Source organism: Neopsephotus bourkii, unplaced genomic scaffold, assembly GCF_033783945.1.
Source record: "Neopsephotus bourkii isolate Nb327-2 ecotype Australia unplaced genomic scaffold, CSIRO-AGI_Nbou_v1 NB_335, whole genome shotgun sequence".
In the NCBI taxonomy this organism is placed as follows: Eukaryota; Metazoa; Chordata; class Aves; order Psittaciformes; family Psittacidae; genus Neopsephotus; species Neopsephotus bourkii.
This window is the reverse complement of record NW_026900841.1, coordinates 2,038,427-2,058,132: the sequence shown is the minus strand read 5'-3', so window position 1 is coordinate 2,058,132 and position 19,706 is coordinate 2,038,427. Positions and strand designations below refer to the sequence as shown.

Sequence of the window (19,706 nt, the reverse complement as noted above, 5' to 3'; positions counted from 1 at the left end):
TGTCAGTGGAGCATTGCCCATCCCACCCACATCCCAACCTCAACAGTGTTGGCAGAAGAGCCCACAGGCTGCTCTAGCACCCTGCAAACCCATCCAGTCTGTGAAACTGGCCAGTGGGGAGGACACAGGTCTGCTATGGCTACCACTGGAGACGACATCCCTCCCAGATGTCCCCACCACATGAACACGAGCGTCCCAGCACACCCCACCAGCACAGAGGGGCTCTCTTACATCGTTCCACTTGGCCTTGGCCTTCTCCTTTTCAAACCGGCGGTATTCCCGGCGGTCAAACAGTTCCATCAGGAGCCGCCAGGTCAGCAGGAGCACCAGGCCAATGAGGGCCACGCCGGCAATGGTGCTGCCCACAATCAGTGCGATGTTGGGAGGCTTTGGGCACTCTGTGGGGTAGGCAAGTGGTGTCTGGCTACAGCCCCTGCTGAGGCTGTCATGTGGAGGGGTAGGAGCAGCAGGGCTGGGGTACCTTTCTCAGGATCCACGGTGACGGTGTATATCTCCTTGCCATCCTCCTGGACCATGCGGAAGGAGATCCAGCAGTTTTGGGAGTCCTTCTCCCTGCACTGCCTGCTCTCCCCTGTCATATTCTGCACCACGCGGATGTTGGGGCAGGCCTGGGAGCAGTTCTTCTCGAAGGGGCCGCTCTCGGAGGCCCTGCATTCCACGCAGGAGCTGCAAAACAGGTCACAACAGCTCACCTCTGCAGGGACAAGACTCACCCTGGGTTTGGCCACCACTGTGCTCTGCCCAAGCACAGTCAGGGACCTCCTGTGCCTGCCTCCCCACCACCCTTTGTGCCGTCTCCATGTGCATCACTCACACGTATCTGGCACAGGGCGAGGGGCAGCTGGGGCACTCCTGGCAGAAGGGGGGCTGGTATCCTCCCCAGCACTGGCAGCGGTTGCAGTGGCAGGTCCCGCGGTGGCTGCACTCGTTGCCACGCTGGTTCAAGCAGCCTTCTGTTGACTTCTTGCACTGGCAGGCGCTGCCCTGGTACTCAGGATTACACTTGCACTCCCCACAGTCACAGTTACCCCGCTCTGCATGGGAAGACCTCTCAGATGTGTCAAGGATGCTGCAGAGAATCAGGTCTCCCTCCCTCTGCCCACGTTTGGAAAGCATCACCCACCCTGCACTGTGGTGTGGTGGGACCCAGGACCCTCAAACCCACCCTTCTGGGGTTTGGCAGGGAAATCAGCACCTCCTGGAACAGGCTGCCCAAAACAGTGGTGAATGCTCCATCCCTGGCAGTGTTCAAGGCCAGGTTGGACACAGGGGCTTGGAGCAACCTGCTCTAGTGGAAAGTGCCCCTGCCTGTGGCAGGGGTTGGAACTGGATGAGCTTTAAGGTCCCTTCCAGCACAAACCATTCCATGGTTCTATGGTTTAGTCTTTCTAAGCAGTGCCGCAATGGAGAACCCATCACAGCCACATCACCTTTGCCACCGCAGGGAAGGCCATTGTGGAACTCGCAGTTGACGTTGTCGCACTCGCAGAAGGTGCCGTAGATCTGCTTGTCGGGCACGTCGCTGGTGTGGCAGAGGCACTGCCCGCACACGCAGTCCCCCAGCCCCGAGCAGATGACTGAGCTGTTGTCCTGCCGGCAGCTGCCCTCCAGCTCCTTGCTGCTCTTGCCTTTCGTGTCACACTCACAGTTCTTCCCTATGTAGCCTGGGTTGCAGCTGCCAACAAAGGAGAGGAGTGAGCCCAGGTCAGTGGCCACAGGAAGTGCTGTTGGCCATATGCAGGGCCCACATCTCAGCCAAAGAAGAGCAAATCTGGGATAGCTACACCAAAACCCAATCATGGCATGTTGGTGCTGCTCCATGCTGGAGCAGGGCAGCTGACTGGGAGGGAACCTCAGAAACACTGCTTTTCCCCCAGGTCCTATTTGCAACACCCAACGGTTGTCTGGAAATTATTGTTACAGTTATAATTTCCAAACCCCTGCCAAGGATTACTTCCTGAGGAAATCCAGTCTTTTTCCCTCCCTGTTACCAACGGGCCAGGAAGTGCCCTTAAAGACCTGCATGAACTGCACCCAGGATTGGGATTTTGAGTGATTTCTACAGAGACCTGTTTCTATTCAGTGGATGGTTTGGTGGATGAATGGATAGCTGGACAGATGGATAGCCGGAGAGACGGTTAGATGGACGGCTGGAATGTTGGATTGGTAGATGGGTGGATAGCTGGATGCTGGCTGAGTGCCCTTAGGAAAGCAGCAGAGGCTTCACCAACAGGAGAGACATTGTGTGTCCCATCTCCATGAACATAATCCCCCTCTGAACAAGAAAACTGGTGCAAAGCTGCAGAGCCAAGCCCTGAGCTGGACCTGGCAGCCCCCTCCAGCAGCTCCCCAGCTCTGGCAGCGTTTGGAACAGTGTTGTGTGGATAGCACATACCTGCAGATCCCACAGACAATGCTGCCCTGCCCACTGCAGGCGCCTGGGTCCGGCTGCTCCTTGCAGTTGCAGTTGCACTTGCTCTCCACGTGGACCGTGAGGGTGTCTGTGAAGCCCAGGGGGCGGATGGTGAAGGACTGGCTTTTGATGCACTCTTTGGCTGTAACCTTCACTCTGAAGGTGACCTAGAAAGTGCACAGTGAGACAGGGAAGGGCCAAAGGCCATCAAGGCAGCTTCAGCAACCAGTGAACCCCACAGCACTTTGGACATTAATGTGACCAGGAAGCCTGAAACAAGAGGCTGGGTTCCTGTTGTCAAACAGGATGGGCATCAGGGACCTGCTGGTTGCAGGATGTTCCCTGTACAGGGGGATGTACCTCTTCGTTGATCTTGATGTTGTCGCACTGCCCTCTTGCCTTGTCTGTGACTGTGTTTTTAGTGCATAAGGAGTCATATTTGACATCAAGGGCATCTGGAAGGGTGGAGTGGTCCAGGATGATCAGTGAGGAGAGGTTCTGTGGGGAAATGGTGGTGCAAGTGCCATCAGGCCGAAACGAGAACAAAACAAGGGAGTGTGGAGTTGCAGGGCAGGGTTTCCCTCCAGCCTAGGAGATAGGGGCAGGAAGCACCCCAGCCTGGGCTCTCAGCTGCCTGGGGTGGTTCTCAAAGGCAGGTAGCAGCATTGAAGAGGTGGGAACCTCTTGCTTGCTGTGGGCAGAGGGACTCAGCATGTCTTGTACTCAAAGCCCTGGTCACAGTTGCTCTCTCACAGTGAGGACATACAGTGGAAGCCTTTCCCTGCTCCGGAATGGGTGAAACACTGCCTCCTCTAGCACTTACATTGTAGGCCACCTGAATGAGCTCAATGATGTTGCTGGAGTCCTCATTGAGCTCTCCCACTGCCGACTTCGGGATCATCTCACTGAGTTTCTGCCAACAGAGAGCAAAGAGGTGAGTGGTCCCCCTGTGCTGATGGTGGAGCATGGGGGGACCACAGCAGCAGCAGGACATGAAGAGCTGCTTTTTGTCCTCCTCGGGAGGTAGCTGGACCATCTGAAGTCTCCTTACCTTGTAAACATCCACCACCTTACTGGTGACAGCAAAAATGGGCTGAATGTTGTTTTCAGCAAGTTTCTGGACCAGCTGCCCAACAGAAGGGTAGTCCTGAGTAGGGAGAGGGACGCCACATTCAGCATGATCTCCCCCACCAGCTGAAGTGTGGAAAGATTGGGTTTTGTAGCCCAAATGGTGGTGGTTATGGTGACACTGTGGTCTCAGCAACAGGCTTTTTGTGTGACATTATTTATCCTGCCTGTGGGAGCACAGCTGAGGGTGCAGAGCTGCTGAGCAGCCGCCTGGTACTTACAAACTCATTGCTTTTCTTGTACATGTTGTCCTCCAAATGGCACTGGCCATCGTTGGGTGTCAGGATGGCCGCAAGCTTGCCATCACCAGCAAAGTGGAAGCCATCATCAGTGGCATACACCAGCAAGCGGGTCACGTTGCGCCAGCCGATCAAGTCCTGCAAGTGGCATGAAGACCTGTCCCTGAGCAGAGCTGGGAGGACATGGTATGGCCCTGGCCAAGTCACATCAGCCACACTGTGGGCATGGGGAAGGTAAGTTACAGGAGATCTGGGCTAAGATGCTCTCTCGTAACCCCCAAAGTAACCTACCCCACTGCTGAATTAAGACTTGATGGGCTTCCAGAGCCTACCTGGAAAGGGGAAGAGTCACCTTCCATGAGCACAGGTCACAGACTCACCCCACACACTGCTGCCTGCATCATGGCATCCAGACCCCCCTCGGGTGCATCCAGGTTTCCTGAGATGTACTGCTTCCCTACTTCACTCTCGAACTTCTCTGCATCATCAGTCAGCGAGAGGATGTGCTTGAAGGCGAAGGGAGGTTGGCACTGCTTGTCCTTGGAGGGGCAGGGGTTCTTTAGCTTCTCAGGGTGTGTGTTCACAAAGGGCAGCACAGTCTTGTCCACAAAGGAGCCAAACCCTAGGGCACCCAAGACTGCAATGTCAGGGGCAGCAGGGACCAGCAGGCATGGACAGTCTGCTGGCCCCCCATGTCCACATCCCTTGCCCTGGCATGCTCTCCAGCCTTGCAGAGGATGGGTCACGCTGCCTGCTGCCTGCATCCCACTCCATGGCTCTTCCCAGCTCTCAATGATTGGAGATAGGCTCACCTATGTGGCGAGAAGGGGTGGTGCTCTCCAGTGCCCTAAGGAGCTCCCCTCCCAGCTTCTTCACCTTCTCCAGGTCATCCAACATGGAGTAGGAAAGGTCCATGAGGTAGTAGAGATCAATGGGGTACCCCATGGCACGGCGGAATTTCACCTCAAATACAGCGGGCTGTCCTGCAGAACAGGGATGCAGGATCATCTGCTGTGCTGGGGCTCGCATTCTACCCTGGCACCCCCCTCCCACTGGGATCCTCCTCACTTGCTGAAGAGAAGGGGAGGAAACGCAGACTGTGAGGAGTGGAAAAGAAATACAAGGGAGGAAGAGGGAAAGAAAATAAAAGAAGGAAAGGAAAATGAACAAAAGGGAAAAGGAAAGGGAAAGGAGAAATTAAAAGAAGGGAAAAGAAGGTGGAAGGAGAAAGAAAGGAAAAGGAAAGGAAAGGAAAAAGGAAAGAGAAAGGAGGGGAAAGAGAAAGGAGGGGAAAGGGAAAGAGAAAGGAGGAGGAAACATGGTCCCAGCTGAGGCTGGGAGTGAGCAGGAGGGCACTGGGAGTGCCAGGGAGCCTGTACCTATCCTTAGTTTCAGGTGCACCTCTTGGGGAGCGAGCTGTACATCACTGCTCAAGGAGCTGTTCTGTGTGGTTGCAATGTCGTTCTCTGGGAACTCGATGTCGCTGCGCGGGCATCCCCGCTGCAGCAGCTGCTCCACAGTGTCACAGCGGATGGAGTCTGGCTCGCCGGCCTTGGTGAAGCTCTGTGTGTTGCAGCATCAGCAGGGAACAAAAGCAGAGGAGCAGGTCAGCGGGCTCCTTACCAGGTGACCCACCTCCCAAACCACATCTGCATGGAGAAAGGAAGGTCCAAGGGTCCTGCCTGCCAGATCCCCATCCACAAGGGAGAACATGAAGCTCTCCCACCATGCAACCCACCCCTCCACTGCAAGCAGAGATGGGCAGGCAGGGTGACATCCCACTGCCGCACAGCTGACCACACCAAAGCCTACATGGACCTACCAGCTTCTTGCACCAGGCACAGCCGGGACCAGACTGAATGCAGTCCTTGCACGTGCCCACCTTGATCTTGGGGCATTCCATGGCAAAGGCTGAAACAGAGAGAAGATAGGGTGGTGTGCGGGGCACTTGGGGAAGGCTGGTCTGTAGCAGCACAGTCATGGGGTGCTCTGACGCTCAGCACAAGGCCCCCATGTTGTCTTCAGCAAACCCTGCCTACAAAACCTACAATGGAGGCCGTGGCAGGGTCCCCACCTGCCTTGCTGTCCCTCAGCTGGACTAACTGACAGGGGGGAGATTGAGGTGAGCTCTTAGGCAGAAGCTCTTCCCTGTGAGGGTGCTGAGGCGCTGGCACAGGGTGCCCAGAGAAGCTGTGGCTGCCCCATCCCTGGCAGTGTTCAAGGCCAGGTTGGACACAGGGGCTTGGAGCAACCTGCTCTAGTGGAAGGTGTCCCTGCCCGTGGCAGGGGTTGGAACCAGACAATCTTTAACTTCTCTTCCAACCCAAACTATTCTATGATTCTAGGTAGAGTTAACTCCACATCCTGGGAAATACAGGATCTGATGCTTATGTGCCTCTCAGTGCCATGTTCACACTGCTGCTGGGCAGCATTTGGGTTCTTTCTCTATTTCACTACCCACATAAGCTGCTGGGAGGAAGGCAGCGAGGAAGGGCAGGTTGGGCTCACCTGTGGTCAGCAGCAGCAGCACCCAGGTCAGCATCGGTAGCTGAAGGCAGCGGTCACAAAACATCTTCTGCAAGACAAGCAGAGCATCCCTGTGACCGCTTTGTGCACAGCAGCCACAGGGAAGAGAACCCCCAACCCTACAGAAAGTGGCTGCAGAGGGTGGTGGCCCCAGGGGGATGTCCCATCAGTATGCTGGAGCATGATAGAGACCCTGTTCTTCACAAGCACGTTCTCACTATGCTTGTCCCAGTTGCTCACACTACTTGCTTCTTGCCCCAGAGCACAGCTCCTGATCCCAGAAACTTTATGCTACCCATGAAGTTGGCTCGGTCAGTCTTGGGAAGCAATACCCAAGTGTTCTTCCTGTTCTGTCAATGAGATCATGCCCGCTAACACTGTCATTTCCTGTAACACCTTCCCCCCCACCCCGCGCAACCCTGGAGCAAAACCCAGCCTTGCAACATGGATGTACAAGGGGAAGTGACAAAAGAGGAATCCGTTAAAAGAAGAAAAAGGAATAAGAAAGCCTAAAGAAACAACAAACATCATCCTTATTTAGCAATATTAGACACAACATCCCAAAACCAGGTCGTGGGGTTTGAAATAGCCCTGAGTGAGTAAACAACCACTCTCTGGCTCTCGCCAGCTTCTCCAAGTGCCATCCCCCAACCTGTGGACCCACTGGATTAAAAGCACAGTGAAATGGGAATGAGAAAACAGGGAAACTCCAATAGACACTGAGACGTCTGGATGCCCTTTCTTAGCTCATCCGTCTCTGTAAGATACCACACAACCAAAGGGTCACAGAATCAACCAGTCTGGAAAAGACCTTCAAGATCATCCAGTCCAGCCATTACCCCAGCACTGCCAAGACCACCACTAACCCATGGCACTAAGGGCCTCATCTAGAATCATGGAATCATAGATCAGTCTTGAAGGAAGGTCTGGTCTCCTCCCCAGGGCAGAAAGGCCTAGGTAGGATGAGTGTCATTTCAGTGAGGTTTGGTGCCCAGCTGTGGTATGGATTTGGAGCTGTGCAGGACCACTAAGGCTGACTGCCACCATTGCTTATAGCAGGGGCCACATGGATGTGAAGGTTTGTAGCCTTGGGGAACTCACCATGCCCTGGAGCCAGCCTCCCGAGCATTGCTCCAGCAGCCTTGCCCCATCTCACAGCTCCACAGGCAGCAAGAGGTGCCCCTGTGGTCGCCCCATCAAGCTCTCACAGCGGTGTGGCCCAGAGGCTCACTCTGCAGTGGCTGTCCCTGTACCTTCCTGTGATGGGTGGGCAGAGTCCTTCTTCACAAAGACACCTCCACAAGCACCTCTCCTCCACCACGGTCCATCTTGGCAAGAGTTTTAAGGGCATCATTTACTGTCCCAGCTGCACCACCCCTGTCTGTGTTATACACTCTTGATGTGCTCAGCTGGGCCCACATTTGTGTCACCTTCAGATCATGCCAGCACTGTGTGAGCTTGCAGACAACAGGTAAAACCTCATCAGGTAAAAAAAGAAACAAGGTCTTGACTTAAAAGCTCTCATCAAGGCAGGGTGGACACCAGGGCCTAGTTGGACCCTCTTGGATGCGCCCTGCTGGACAATGACCTTTCCCAAATGTGCCTAATTGGGCTCCAGCTCTTCTCCTCATCCTCACTGGAGTTAGAGGCTCCTGCTTACAGACTCATAAAATAGAATCACAGCATAGAATGGTTTGGGTTGGAAGGGACCTTAAAGCTCATCCAGTTCCAACCCCTGCCACGCACATGGACACGTTCCACTAGAGCAGGTTTCTCCAAACCCCTGTGTCCAACCTGGCCTTGAACACTGCCAGGGATGGCGCAAGTTTCCAATTAAAACTGGATTTTAGAAAGCTCTCAAACCCCAGAAGTAAAGTGGAAAGCTCCACATAAGCCAGCTCTGGATACTGTTGAGTTTTGTAATGCACGGTAAATTTTGTGGGCTGGATTTGGTTGCCTTTCTAATCCCTGAAGTCATTTCTGTCCCTTGTTGCAAGAAGGTAAACCACACACGCTGGTTGTAGGGAGAGCAGCAGAAGAAACCTCACCACTTTCCTTTTGCTGTGGAGGGAAATTGCTCACTGGTATGTGGGTGGCTGAGCGTATACATGACGTAGGGTGACCTTCAAAGAGAGCAAGTAGGCCTTCTGCTTTTGTCTGCCTCCTTACAGTGCTCAGGCTGAAGAAAGCAGGTTTTTAATCTGGCACTGCATTAGCAGGGCCCACACATAGGCCTCAGCAGCATTTTCTCCATCTCCCTTCATGGGGACTCTTCTGGATGTGCTCTTCATCATCTGGGATGTTGGGTTTTCTTCCTCTTTTTCATATATTAAGGCACATAGTCCATCCTCCTGCCCTGGTGTGAAGGAGCAGAACTGCAGAGCTCTACAACCTACTTCATCCCAGGCTAGGGAGAAAGGTGCTGAGACTGAGCACCCCTGCTAGGGGCAGGGCATGGTGCTACCAGGCCCTGGTACCTGTTCTGGTACCTGCATGGGGCATGGGTTCCTCGTTGGCCCTGAGCTCTGATCTTTGCACCACATGCCTTGGGCAGCTTGGGACTGGGCCTCTGCTTCACCAGGAGTCCTCTGAGGAAGACACCAGGGTTCTCCATCTTTGGAGCATCTCTCACTTGTTGCATGTTACTTACATACTTGGCACGTCTCAGGCAGGGCAAGAGTCTCCTGAAGGGTCTGTGAGCCAGAAAATGTGAAGGCAGCCTCAGAGAAGGTACTGAACACTTCAGTGGGTGTCAGATGGAGGATGCTGCTGGGCAGCATGAAGGAGTGAGTATAGAGAGGGCTGAAGGGGAAGCGTGGATGCCAGTGCCAATCCTGTTGCTATAAATAAGATGAGTGTTCAACAGCAGAGACAGGTCTTGCAGTCTGTTAGCCACAACTCCCCTGCAGTGCTTTGCTAAACATCTGTTTTCCTGCGCAATGGGAGGATGCATTCTCATGCCTGGTGTTGCAGGACTTCTGGGGCATTTAGAGCTGTTGGAGGGAGTGCAGAGGAGGCCATGGAGATGCTGCGAGGGCTGGAGCAGCTCTGCTCTGGAGCCAGGCTGAGAGAGCTGGGCTGGGTTAACCTGGAGAAGAGAAGGCTCCTCAAGGGGAGACCTCAGAGCAGCTCCAGTGCCTAAAGGGGCTGCAGGAAACCTGGAGAGGAAACCGACAAGAAACCTCAGAGCAACCTGCTCCAGTGGAAGGGGTCCCTGCCTGTGGCAGGGGTTGGAACTGGATGAGCTTTAAGGTCCCTTCCAACACAAACCAGTTTGGGATTTTTAAGAGCAGAGAAGCCATTTCTTGTGTCTCATCTCCTGTGGGCATCAGTCCTTGAATGATCCCAGTGTGCACACTGTGATGGTTGGCAGAGATGCAGGACAGAGTCCTGGGCCTGAGCAGGGACCCAGAGATCTGCCCAAGGGCACAGCCTGTCCCCTGGAGCTGGCAAAGCTCATGCTTCCTGTAAGCAAAGGAGGGATCCTCTGTCACCACCAGTCCTGTGGTGACCTGATTATGTCTGTCTCTGAGAAAATACATCACCCTGCACCACACTCTCCAGTGCTGAGATCGCCTGTGACAGAACAGCAGCAGGATGAGGACACAAAAAGTGCAAAACCAATCTGTGAAGCAGGATGTGAGAGCCGTGACAGCAAAAGGCACTGTTTAAAGCCTTCCCACACCTTGCAAGAGCCACATAGCAGCACCCACACTGCCTTGCAGGGTGCAAAGCCTCTTCTTGTGTTCACACATTTGCCTGTGAGGACGTGACCTGGGGCTGTGGTGTTGGGAAAAGCATCCAATGTAGATGCTAGGCTGCTTTCCCCACCCCTGGGCTGTGCCCGGCATTTTGTCTGCATCCAAGAGCCATGGAGATTTAGGGAAGGACCTGCTGTCCCCGGGGTTAGCTTGCCTGCAGCCTCTGCTGCCTTTCCCACCATTGCTTTCAATGGTGTCAGCAGGGTATGTTGTGTACAGCACACAGAGAGATGAAGGAGAGGAGAGAGGGTCTTCCGTGCTGGTGGTGGCACCACACCAAGCCCCGCTTGCACCATGTCACCACGCCGCTTCCCTCTTCCCCTCTGAGCCATCACACCCTGCAGCTGATGGTGGGTGCCTGTATGGGATCCCACACGGAAGAGGGGTGTCCTGGGAGGGGAACCAGTGCAGCCCCCAGCCCTGGTGCTGCTGGTGGGCACGCAGACAGCACTGCTCTCCCCAGGGCCATGCGTGAGGGTAACGGGGGAGCATGCTGCACCCTCTCTGCTCTGCTTTCCAGTCCTGTGGGGTGGTGAGGAAGGAGTTGTTTGGGGTCTGACACCCTCTCCTCGATAACTACCTGCAGTTCTATGCTTAATCCTACCCCCAAAACTATTACAGCACAGGGAAGCTGCTTTTGCAAAGGCTGCACACAGCAACAGGCACACCATGCCACATGTGGGAAAGACACCATGCTGTGCTCCCAAAGCTCATTTAAGCAGCCAGGGGTTAGATCAGGAATTATAACCCAAATCCACTGGAAACACCAGAGCTACCATGTACCTTGTTGCCTGGCTGCTTTCCACCCCCCACAGAAAGAAAGAACAGAAGCAAAGAAATGGAGATGCTGTACTCACCTTGCATCAAGCCCTCTGCTCCGTCCCGTGCTTCAGCTGGGATAGCGATGGTCTCACCTTCTCAAGCTTGGCTGGGAAAAGCAGAGGGGCATCGGGAGCTTTGCAATGCACCCCAGTCCTTCCTTCCTATTTCTTACAGTCGGCTGGGGCTGAAAGGAGGAAGTCAGAGCAGTGGGTGTGGGAGGGTGCGTTCCCCTCCAAAACCCAACCGAATCCCTGTGAAAGCATCCCGCCCTCCAGTGCTGGGGCTCATCTCTCCCCTGAGCTGCACTGGGGGGTCTGCAGCTCTCCTGCTTCACCTTGGACACGGACCCTACCAAAACCCCCTGGTTTTTGCCCCCCTTTTAACCTTTCACCAGCATGGGCCCCCAGTGAGCAAGTAAAGCTGGTAGTAAGGGAAACTGTTTCCTTTGGGAGCTGGTTCCTGGGTGTGAAGAAGATGGGGAGCTGGCTCTCCTCAGACTGTGTCAGGGCTCACTGCCAGGGTAGTGAGGTCTCCACGTTTGGCAGAGGATGCTGGCACCCTTCTTGCTGTGGCACAGCTCAGGGCTGTGTGGGCTTTTCTTTAAGCAGCCTTCACGTTGTGTTGTGCAGGGTGCAATAACTCCTCCAACACACCTTTACCAACACTTCCCTAAGTAGAGAGAAACCAGCTATTTTAGGAACTGTGCAGGATTGTAGTTTTGGGTGCTTTTTGAAAGTAGTTAATGTGAACCTTTTGTTAACTGCTTTTTAGGTTCCCCTTCCAGCAGGCTAACATTGAGTGTCCACCATGCACTGTAAGACACCAGTGCAGTTTACTGGCTGCTTGCCTTTGTTATGGAGCTGGATTTACCTTTGCAGCAGGCAGAGCATCACAGTGCTAGCAGTGATTCTGAGCCCTCACGGATGCCCCGTGGGTTAGAGGCTTTGACAACAGAGCTGTGGCCTGGTTTTGTGGCAGCCAAGGTGCTGGTTGTAGCAAGAGATCATCATAGCAATTCTTGCAGCAGGGTGGGAGTGTTGGAGCAGCTCTTGCCTGGCTGGCATGGCATACAGTGGGGATGGAGCTGAGGACAGCCCTGCCAGGAACCATAGGATGGTTTGGGTTGGAAGCGTGGCTGCAGCTGGATGCTGCCATAAACCCCTAACCCTGGAGTGGGTGAAGCTGGGAAAACTGGTGGGGCTTCCCGCAGGTGTTGCTGGTTGCAGGTCTGGGCGAAGAAAATGTGCTCAAGTGAGTTGAGCTGTGGTAATTTTCCCTTTTGTATTGCATAAGGTCTTCACTGGGCTGCTCTGTTCAATTGTTTCATCAGGTTTGTCAAAGTACTCTACTCCCACTGGCCTTGAGGGAAGAGTGGGAGAGCTGGGAGCCTCGTGAGCAGGAGCAGTGGAGCAGAATGGGTACCCCATGGGCTCCTGGGGCCCGAGGCTGAAGCTTGCTGGCATACTCCCAGTTCCTTCGGAGCTGTTCCTCATGCTGTCTTGCAGCTTTGGCCTTGAATGGATGTCCACAGCAAAGCATTATCCCTAACAATTCCCATAGGACCCTTAACACATGTGTTTTACAATGCCCTGCCTCCAGCATATCAGTGCTTAGCATGATGGGTTAAAGTTATGCATATTTCCCACATTACTACTACATTTACTACTATTAGCCAGTGAGCAGTTACTCTTACACTGTGTCCATGCTTTCACACCGCACACAGCACAATGTCCAAGCAGGAGCAAGCCAGGGCTGGAGCAAGCAGCATTAGGATGACTTTCACCCCTTTATGTGTGCTCAACTGCTGTTTTGTGAGGGGTCCCCACCTGGTCCATCCAGTTTCACAGGTCAGACACGTGCCTGGGGCCCACAGGGGCTGTTCTAGCGATGGAAATAACTTCTGGCGGTGTGTTTCAGAGTTCATTTCTTGTCCTGCCATGCACCTTGGTCTCTGGTTAGGGCCACCAAGAGGCCTCAGCTCTTCCAAGGGCTTACACCAGATCTTAACTGTGTTGTAGAGCCTCTAGATTTGACTCAACCACACTCAATGACACCCCCCGGCTGTGTCCAGGAGCCACTGGAGGCCTGAAGGTGACTAACCCCCAGGCTGCCCACCAAAGCGACCGGGGTCACTTAATATGCCACCATTAGGCTTCAGAGTTAACAGCTGCAGGGTGGGCTGGGTTCATGGAATGGTTTGTGTTGGAAGGGGCCTTAAAGCTCCTCCAGTTCCAACCCCTGCCACAGGCAGGGTCACCTTCCACTAGAGCAGGGTGCTCCAAGTCCCTGTGTCCAACCCGGCCTTGAGCACTCAGGCGCACCCAAGGCCGCAGGCGCCGCAGCCCCTCGGCTCCCGGTTCCAGCCCTCTTTGGTCGGGGCCGCCCCGCGGCAGGCGGGGCCGAGCTCAGGCCTGCCCGCCCGCCTCCTTCCTTCCTTCCTTCTTTCCTCCCTTCCGCCGCGCCGCCGCCATGGTGGGGAAGGTGAAGCGCCCGCGGTTGCACCGCGCCGCCCCCCGGCCCTGGCCCGCCAAGGATCCGCTGCCACTGCCCGAGCCCCAGCCCCAGCCCGGCCCCGGCGGCTGGAATGCGGCGGCGGGCAAGGTAACGGGGAGCGGGGCGGTGACACGTGGGGCCGTGGTATCGCCTGTCACGATAGATGTGTGTATCCCGGCGGCTGAGGCCATGCTCCCCGCCCTGCACCGGGAAGGCCGCAGCTCTGTTCGGTCCCTTCAGCTCTTGGTGTCCCCACACGGTGGCTGCCACGGGCGCAGGAGCCTCGCGGGTGGCTGAGGGCGCCGTTTGGTCCTGGACATGGTGAAGCGCTGGTGGGAGCTGACAGTCTTCATAGGGGCAGGAGTGAACTGAAATGGTGACACAGGCTTTGGACAAGGGCCTGTAGGGACAGGACAAGGGGAATGGCTTTAACCTGCCAGAACAGGGGAGACTGAGATGAGCTCTTAGGCAGAAGCTCTTCCCTGTGAGGGTGCTGAGGCGCTGGCACAGGGTGCCCAGAGAAGCTGTGGCTGCCCCATCCCTGGCAGTGTTCAAGGCCAGGTTGGACACAGGGGCTTGGAGCACCCTGCTCTAGTGGAAGGTGTCCCTGCCTGTGGGTGGGGTTGGAACTGGATGAGCTTGAAGGTCCCTTCAACCCAAAACAGGCTGTGACATTGTTTCCTGAAGCCTGGTCTCCTTTTCCTGCTTGGAAAAGTCACCTTACACCCTCAGTGCTGTGCTTGTGGCCTTGAAGCTGCTGTGGCACTGTGCTGGGCCTCACATCACTTGTCAACACACTTCTCATGGCGATGAAGGACACTGCTGGTCACAGCAGGCCGAACAAGTGAGCCTGAAGCTTCAGGGCTTCGGTGCAATGTCCTGCTTGTGCACCACCAGTGTCCCAGTGTGCTTCTCAGCATCAGCCATGGCGATGGATGTGCCGTGTGCTGATAGTTACGGCAGCCACCAGCATGAGTTGAGAGTGAAGGGGTCAGACCTGCCTGGCTCATTTTGAGCTGGTTCTCTTCAGTTCCAGGTTAGGGGAGGTGGACATGAGCTGTTTATACAGTCATTTAGGAGATTTGGGCCATGTCTGGCTTATTAATAACACAGTTAAGGCTAAAGCTGGTTGCCTCCCCCAGTCTCCCTGCAGCAAGGACACAGAGCAGCAGTAAATGCTTTTTGTGCACCTACAGCTTTCCTTTTAAACAGGGAGGAACAGATTGTGCCATACACAGCTGGTTTTGTACCACTATGAGTTACGTGTCAGTGCTGGGAGAAACTGCTAGCTAAAATAATCGATTCCAAGCCAACCAGAGAAGGTACTGCAAAGCTTAGGACTTGGAGAGCTATTGCATGCTTAAAGGAACTGGATGCTGAAGATTTGGTTAAGTTGCTGGTAGTCACTGAATCTGCTTAATGTCCACTGATTTAGGATTTAGGCCCCTGATCTGCTCATTTGTTGCTTATTTGTAATGTCATGTACCTGTAATAAATCTGGCTTTTCCTACGGATACCATTCACATTAAGACCAGAATTCACTTGAGTCAGGTGAGCGTGGGTTGGGGCAGAAATCTGTTAGGAATAAAACAGTCTGAAGCCTGACTTTGTGAAGCTTCTTTCTGTGTGGAAGACCCTGCGGGGTTCTGGCCAGTGGGGTGACTTACCTACCCCTGCCTGCTCAGAGGCATCCTCCTGTCTGGAAGGTGCTGGGGCTCGTTTTTGTTTTAGTGAATGTGTCTTGTGGTGTTTGTACTGACTCCTGCTTCTTGTTTCTTTTGGGTAAGGACTGGGACTTCTCATCTTCTGGTGTTTTTTCCGGGCTGAAGATTGACCCTGATAGTCTTGTCAAGAAGCTTGACTTGGACTCTAGAAGCATCATTTCCTCCAGAACAGGTTTGTTGTTGTATTGCGAATGAGTGCCTGGTTAAGTTGTGAGCAAAGACACTGAGGACTGTATTCTGCAGTGGCTGTCAGAACTGAACCCAAACCACAGCTCCCTGTGTTTCTGCAGGGGCTTTTCCAAGTGGTTTCTGTTTGGCATTGGAGGAAGCAGAATGGCGTATGTGTGGTGTGGGGAATTAGGCTCCTGGTCCTCAGGGGCTGAGAGGACAGCAGAGCCCAGGCTGTGAGCTGATCTCCAGGCTTCCTCTGCAGCTGCTTCTGCCTCACCAGCAGCTGCCATTCATACTCTGTTTTGCCAGCTAGTTGTTTGTTGTGCATCAGCAGTGCTTTACCCACAGCAGACTGACTGCCACCCATTTTCTCCTTTCCATTGCTGTTTCTAGGTCTTATGGCAGGAGAGTTCAGCTCACCTAGGATTACGGGGAGTAAGAGTGGGAATGGTAAGGTGGTGATAGAGGGTATTGTTTTCCACAAGGAAATGCTCCCTGCTTAGTGGCAGACAGGGCTTTGAGTCTGAAACTGGGTTTCCATTTCACCTCAGAATGGAAACTGATGGCACACTAATCTGTCCTGGTGCAGAAGACGTGTGGGACTCACAAATACCTTGCTTACAAACGGAATCTGTTCTTTCTGCGCAGATCAATACCACTACAGTGACTTTGTTTTCATGTCCAGGGCTACAAAGCAACCCAGCAAGCACCTCAAGGCTAGTGGTTACCTGAACTGCAGCGGCCACAGCCCATCAGTCACATTTAGTCACAGTGTGAGGGAATGGGAAGGTTGTGTGAGGACGCATTTGCTGGGGATGCTTGCCCTCCGCACAGAAGCCTTTGTGAAGTGCCTTGTTTTCCAACACTGAGCTCATTGTTTGTACCTCTCCTGGGAAAAGGACATGTGTGCATACATGTGTGCACGTAAACATAGCCATCTCTTTAATTAAATGAGCATGTTGAGGGCTGACAGCCTGCAGTCCTTGTCTTTCACTGCAGGCTGCAGCTGCACAGATCTGCTTTATAAATAGCTCTGTGCCTCTGGTCCCTCTGCAAGTGCTGATGATGCAGATGTGTGGTGCCTGACTACATTTAACCCTCTCTTGAGGCTGCATGCTGGCTGCCTGCAGTGATGCTGACCCCAATGCTTTGTGCTGCCTTGTGCTTTCCAGATGATCAGCTAAAAATAGCTGTTTGTCTGGGGGCCCAAAACTGGAGCTCAACGAGGCAAAAAGTGGTTTGATTTTGTTCTCAAATCTTCCCAAGCTGCTCTGCCCTTTCTTTTTGTATCATTCTGGAGCCATGTGGAGGCCTTTTCATTATGGAAATCAATTCATTTTTTGTGTTAAGTCAGTGAACTGTAACTAGGCTGTGCATACAATAGCTGACACCCTGGAGTTAGAAAAAAGATTCTAGGCAGGCTCTGCTTTGTCTCCTGGGATCCCTGGTCAGCTGAGGGCCTGTTCAGCAGCAAATTCAACTTGACTCCAACCCTTATCCCCACTTTCCTCCCACCCCCATTAGCTCTGTGCACAGGGCAGGAGGGTAGGATTCTCCTACACACTGTTATTTTTAGATTTAATAGCAAGACAAAAAAATGTCTATCTCCCACTTGCATTTCAAGCTCTGAGTAGGTCAGCTTGGCAGACTTTATTTCTCTATCTCCTGTGCTTTTCACAGCTGAGGATTTATTTTATTGTGCCCAGGAATGTGTGGCAGTTGAGAAAGCTGGTATCTTTGTCCTCCCTGTGTGCATGCGTGCACTCCTAGGATTGCTTCACATTATCTAAGGTTACTGGTATCTGTTTTGTGTTACAGTCTGGTCTTGTGCTGTGACACTTCAGGGACAGCCAGGAAGACATCAGTGTGGGCTTACAGAGGCTTGCAGGGCATAAGTGAAACAAGGGATCAGTTACAGGGGTTGGACCTAACAGGAAGCACTCTGGGTTACTCTGCTGGTTGCTGTGGGTTTTTGCTGTTTTATCTCTCCTCCTCAGATCCTGCATCCCTCTGCTTTTGCAGGTGTAGTTCCCGGAAAGCCAGCATCTTACTGCAGGCTGGTAATGCTTTCATGGCATTGCAGCACAAAGGTACCTGCGCAAGATATTTCTGGGTAAAACATTTGACCGTCCTTCTACTATCCTGCCATGTTCCTTTCCCCACTTGGTCTTCACATTTTATCTTTGTGCTTGAACAGACGGCCCGACTTTTGTCTTGACAAAGCCTGAGCACCAAAGTTCCGTGAGCTGGAGTGCCTTCTGCTAACTGTGAAGCTGTCAGATGTGGAGCTGGCCTAGAAGGATGTGTGTGGTTGAGAGATTGCTTGTTGCTGGAAAAGCAAGGAAGAATAGGTGGTGACCCTGGCTTGTGGCTTCACCTGTCTTCAAAACCCTTACTGTTTAAGAGAGGATAGTGGCTGGCTGGATCAGTAGAAGAGACCTGGAAAGCCTGCCTGGTCTCTCCAGAGTGTGGTGCAGGGGCAACAGTTGCTCCTGGAACAGGTGGTGGTATAGGGGGAAGAGCAAGCCAGAAGCACTTTTTCTCTACATTTTGTCCCCTTCCCTTTCCTCAATTTCATAAGTAAGGTCGGCTGTGGTTATTCTGAGGGAAGAGGGAGAAGCATCCTTCTCAATTTGGAAAGTTTAGCATCTCTAGCAGGGTTAGCATCTTGGTTAACACGAGTGGTTGTGTCTGCCTGCGCTGGGGCTGATAGGAGAATGAAGGAGTTCCTTGTTTTGGAAGGATAAGCTGGTTGTGTTGGTTCTTGCCAACATTTTCCTGAGGATTCCTGGTACAGCTGGTGGAGGCAGAGTGCCACACTGGAAGTATCTGCTGCTCTCATGGTAATGGTCTTGTTCCTTCCCTTAGATACGAGGCTTATTCAGTGTGCTTGTTTTGATTGAGGTGAGGTATCAGCTTAGGCTGTTCTGGCATCAATGATTGCGGCAGCATGAGAGGGAAAGGGTGGAACTATAATAGAGAAATGGAATTAATATTTGGTGAAGCTTGCATGTGTGACGGTAGAAAGCCAGTGGTCCAAGATGGGAAGTATTTTAATATGGGGAGCTCTGAGCCATGTCATACTGTGAAGAAGACCTGCTGCAACTACTTTCTTCTGCTCTGCTTTTTGTCTTTAATCATTAGCTCATCTCAACACCAGATTCCAGATGATTTCCACATGCTAATAGGTAACAAAAGCCAGCAACATCACTGTGAACACTGGAGCTAAGTCCAGGAGCTTGGTCAGTGATTGCTTTTCATCAGTGTAGTTTGCTTAGTCACTGACGTAATGTAAATCAAATGCTTTGCCATAATCTAATCCATGCAAGGACGTCTGCTACTAGTGTGAGGGAATAAATCTCCTGTGGGTGAGCCTCCGTAGCGTGGGAATTAAGTGCTTCCAAGTCAGTCAGAAATAATGGCCTGTCTTACTGGGGGGAGGTGTGTGTGTTTGCTTTTTTCCCCCCTTTTTCTTCCCTTTTTAATCCCTGCTTTAGGTTTCCTTCCTCAGTATTTGCCCCTTGAAACAAAGGCCTGTGCAAGCGTAACTCTGGCTGGGAATGTCTGGGGTTTTTTGGAGTGGATGATGAACCAGTTGTGGAATGGGATGAACAACTAGACTGGCATCTTCCTGCTTTATTTTCAGCTTCTCCAAAAGGGCACTCTTGACAAGATGCATTGTTGAGAAAGCAAAAGGGCAATGGCAGCAAGTGCTATCAGGTCAGAACTGCTTGCAAAACCTTAGCTGGTCACCTTGGTTTCTGAGGTTGTGCCAAGGGTAGCTTTTCCTGCAGATTGCTTTAGCTCCTCCTGTGCTACTGGTGAGCCAGGAAAATGTGATTTGATGCATGGATTAAAGCCATTTGCTGCCTCTGGCCCCAGACCAGTTAGGGGTCCCTAAGGACACCATAAGGTAGGTTTAGATTGGACATAAAGAAGACATTTTTTACAGTGAAGGCTGTGAGGCGCTGGCACAGGGTTCCCAGAGAAGCTGTGGCTGCCCCATCCCTGGCAGTGTTGAAGGCCAGGTTGGACACAGGGGCTTGGAGCAACTTGGTGAAAGGGGATTTAGGCTAAATGATCTCTGAAGGTCTCTTTCAACCCAGACCACTCTGTGAGTCTGATTCTGTACCAAGCCTGGATCTGCACACTGGAATGTGAAAATAGAGGGGACTTTCAGGCATGCTGTAGTATCTCCGAGTTACCCCTTTGTATCTTGAGAGTTTAGTCCTCTGATGGCAGTGTCTTACAGCATGGGTTCATCTGTCAGTGGCACAGAGGGGAGCGGAGGTGTGAAATTGCTGAGTATCTGACAAAGAAGGGAGTCCCTTTTCCTGCTGAAGAAATGCAGAGACAGGAGAGAATAAATCAGGGCAAGCAGGAACCTGATAGCTTGGAATTGCTGGAG

At 53.0% G+C, this 19,706-nt stretch overlaps 2 protein-coding genes across 5 annotated transcripts in view; one reads left to right on the top strand and one right to left on the bottom strand.

Moving 5' to 3' along the window:
• LOC133209421 (GDP-fucose protein O-fucosyltransferase 2-like) overlaps window positions 1–19,706 on the bottom strand; it is a 150,720-nt gene that overhangs the window by 1,156 nt on the left and 129,858 nt on the right. For 3 of the 4 annotated variants that reach the window (XM_061348093.1, XM_061348094.1, XM_061348095.1), the window contains 13 exons: window positions 5,624–5,689; window positions 5,181–5,364; window positions 4,614–4,784; window positions 4,182–4,423; window positions 3,784–3,939; window positions 3,486–3,581; window positions 3,258–3,347; window positions 2,795–2,932; window positions 2,417–2,601; window positions 1,452–1,696; window positions 836–1,055; window positions 482–687; window positions 232–398 (listed from right to left, as the gene is read on the bottom strand). In XM_061348093.1, the coding sequence (XP_061204077.1) occupies window positions 232–398; window positions 482–687; window positions 836–1,055; window positions 1,452–1,696; window positions 2,417–2,601; window positions 2,795–2,932; window positions 3,258–3,347; window positions 3,486–3,581; window positions 3,784–3,939; window positions 4,182–4,423; window positions 4,614–4,784; window positions 5,181–5,364; window positions 5,624–5,689 (2,166 nt within the window). Of the gene's footprint in view, window positions 1–231; window positions 399–481; window positions 688–835; window positions 1,056–1,451; window positions 1,697–2,416; window positions 2,602–2,794; window positions 2,933–3,257; window positions 3,348–3,485; window positions 3,582–3,783; window positions 3,940–4,181; window positions 4,424–4,613; window positions 4,785–5,180; window positions 5,365–5,623; window positions 5,713–6,309; window positions 6,377–10,945; window positions 11,121–19,706 lie in introns of those variants that run through there. The other variant, XM_061348097.1, reaches the window with a different exon arrangement.
• The window catches only part of SLX9 (SLX9 ribosome biogenesis factor), a 48,304-nt gene continuing 41,942 nt past the window's right edge, over window positions 13,345–19,706 (top strand). The window contains exons 1-2 of the mRNA XM_061348117.1: window positions 13,345–13,511; window positions 15,191–15,299. Of these exons, the coding sequence (XP_061204101.1) occupies window positions 13,380–13,511; window positions 15,191–15,299 (241 nt within the window). The 5' untranslated portion in view covers window positions 13,345–13,379. The remainder of the gene's footprint in view (window positions 13,512–15,190; window positions 15,300–19,706) is intronic.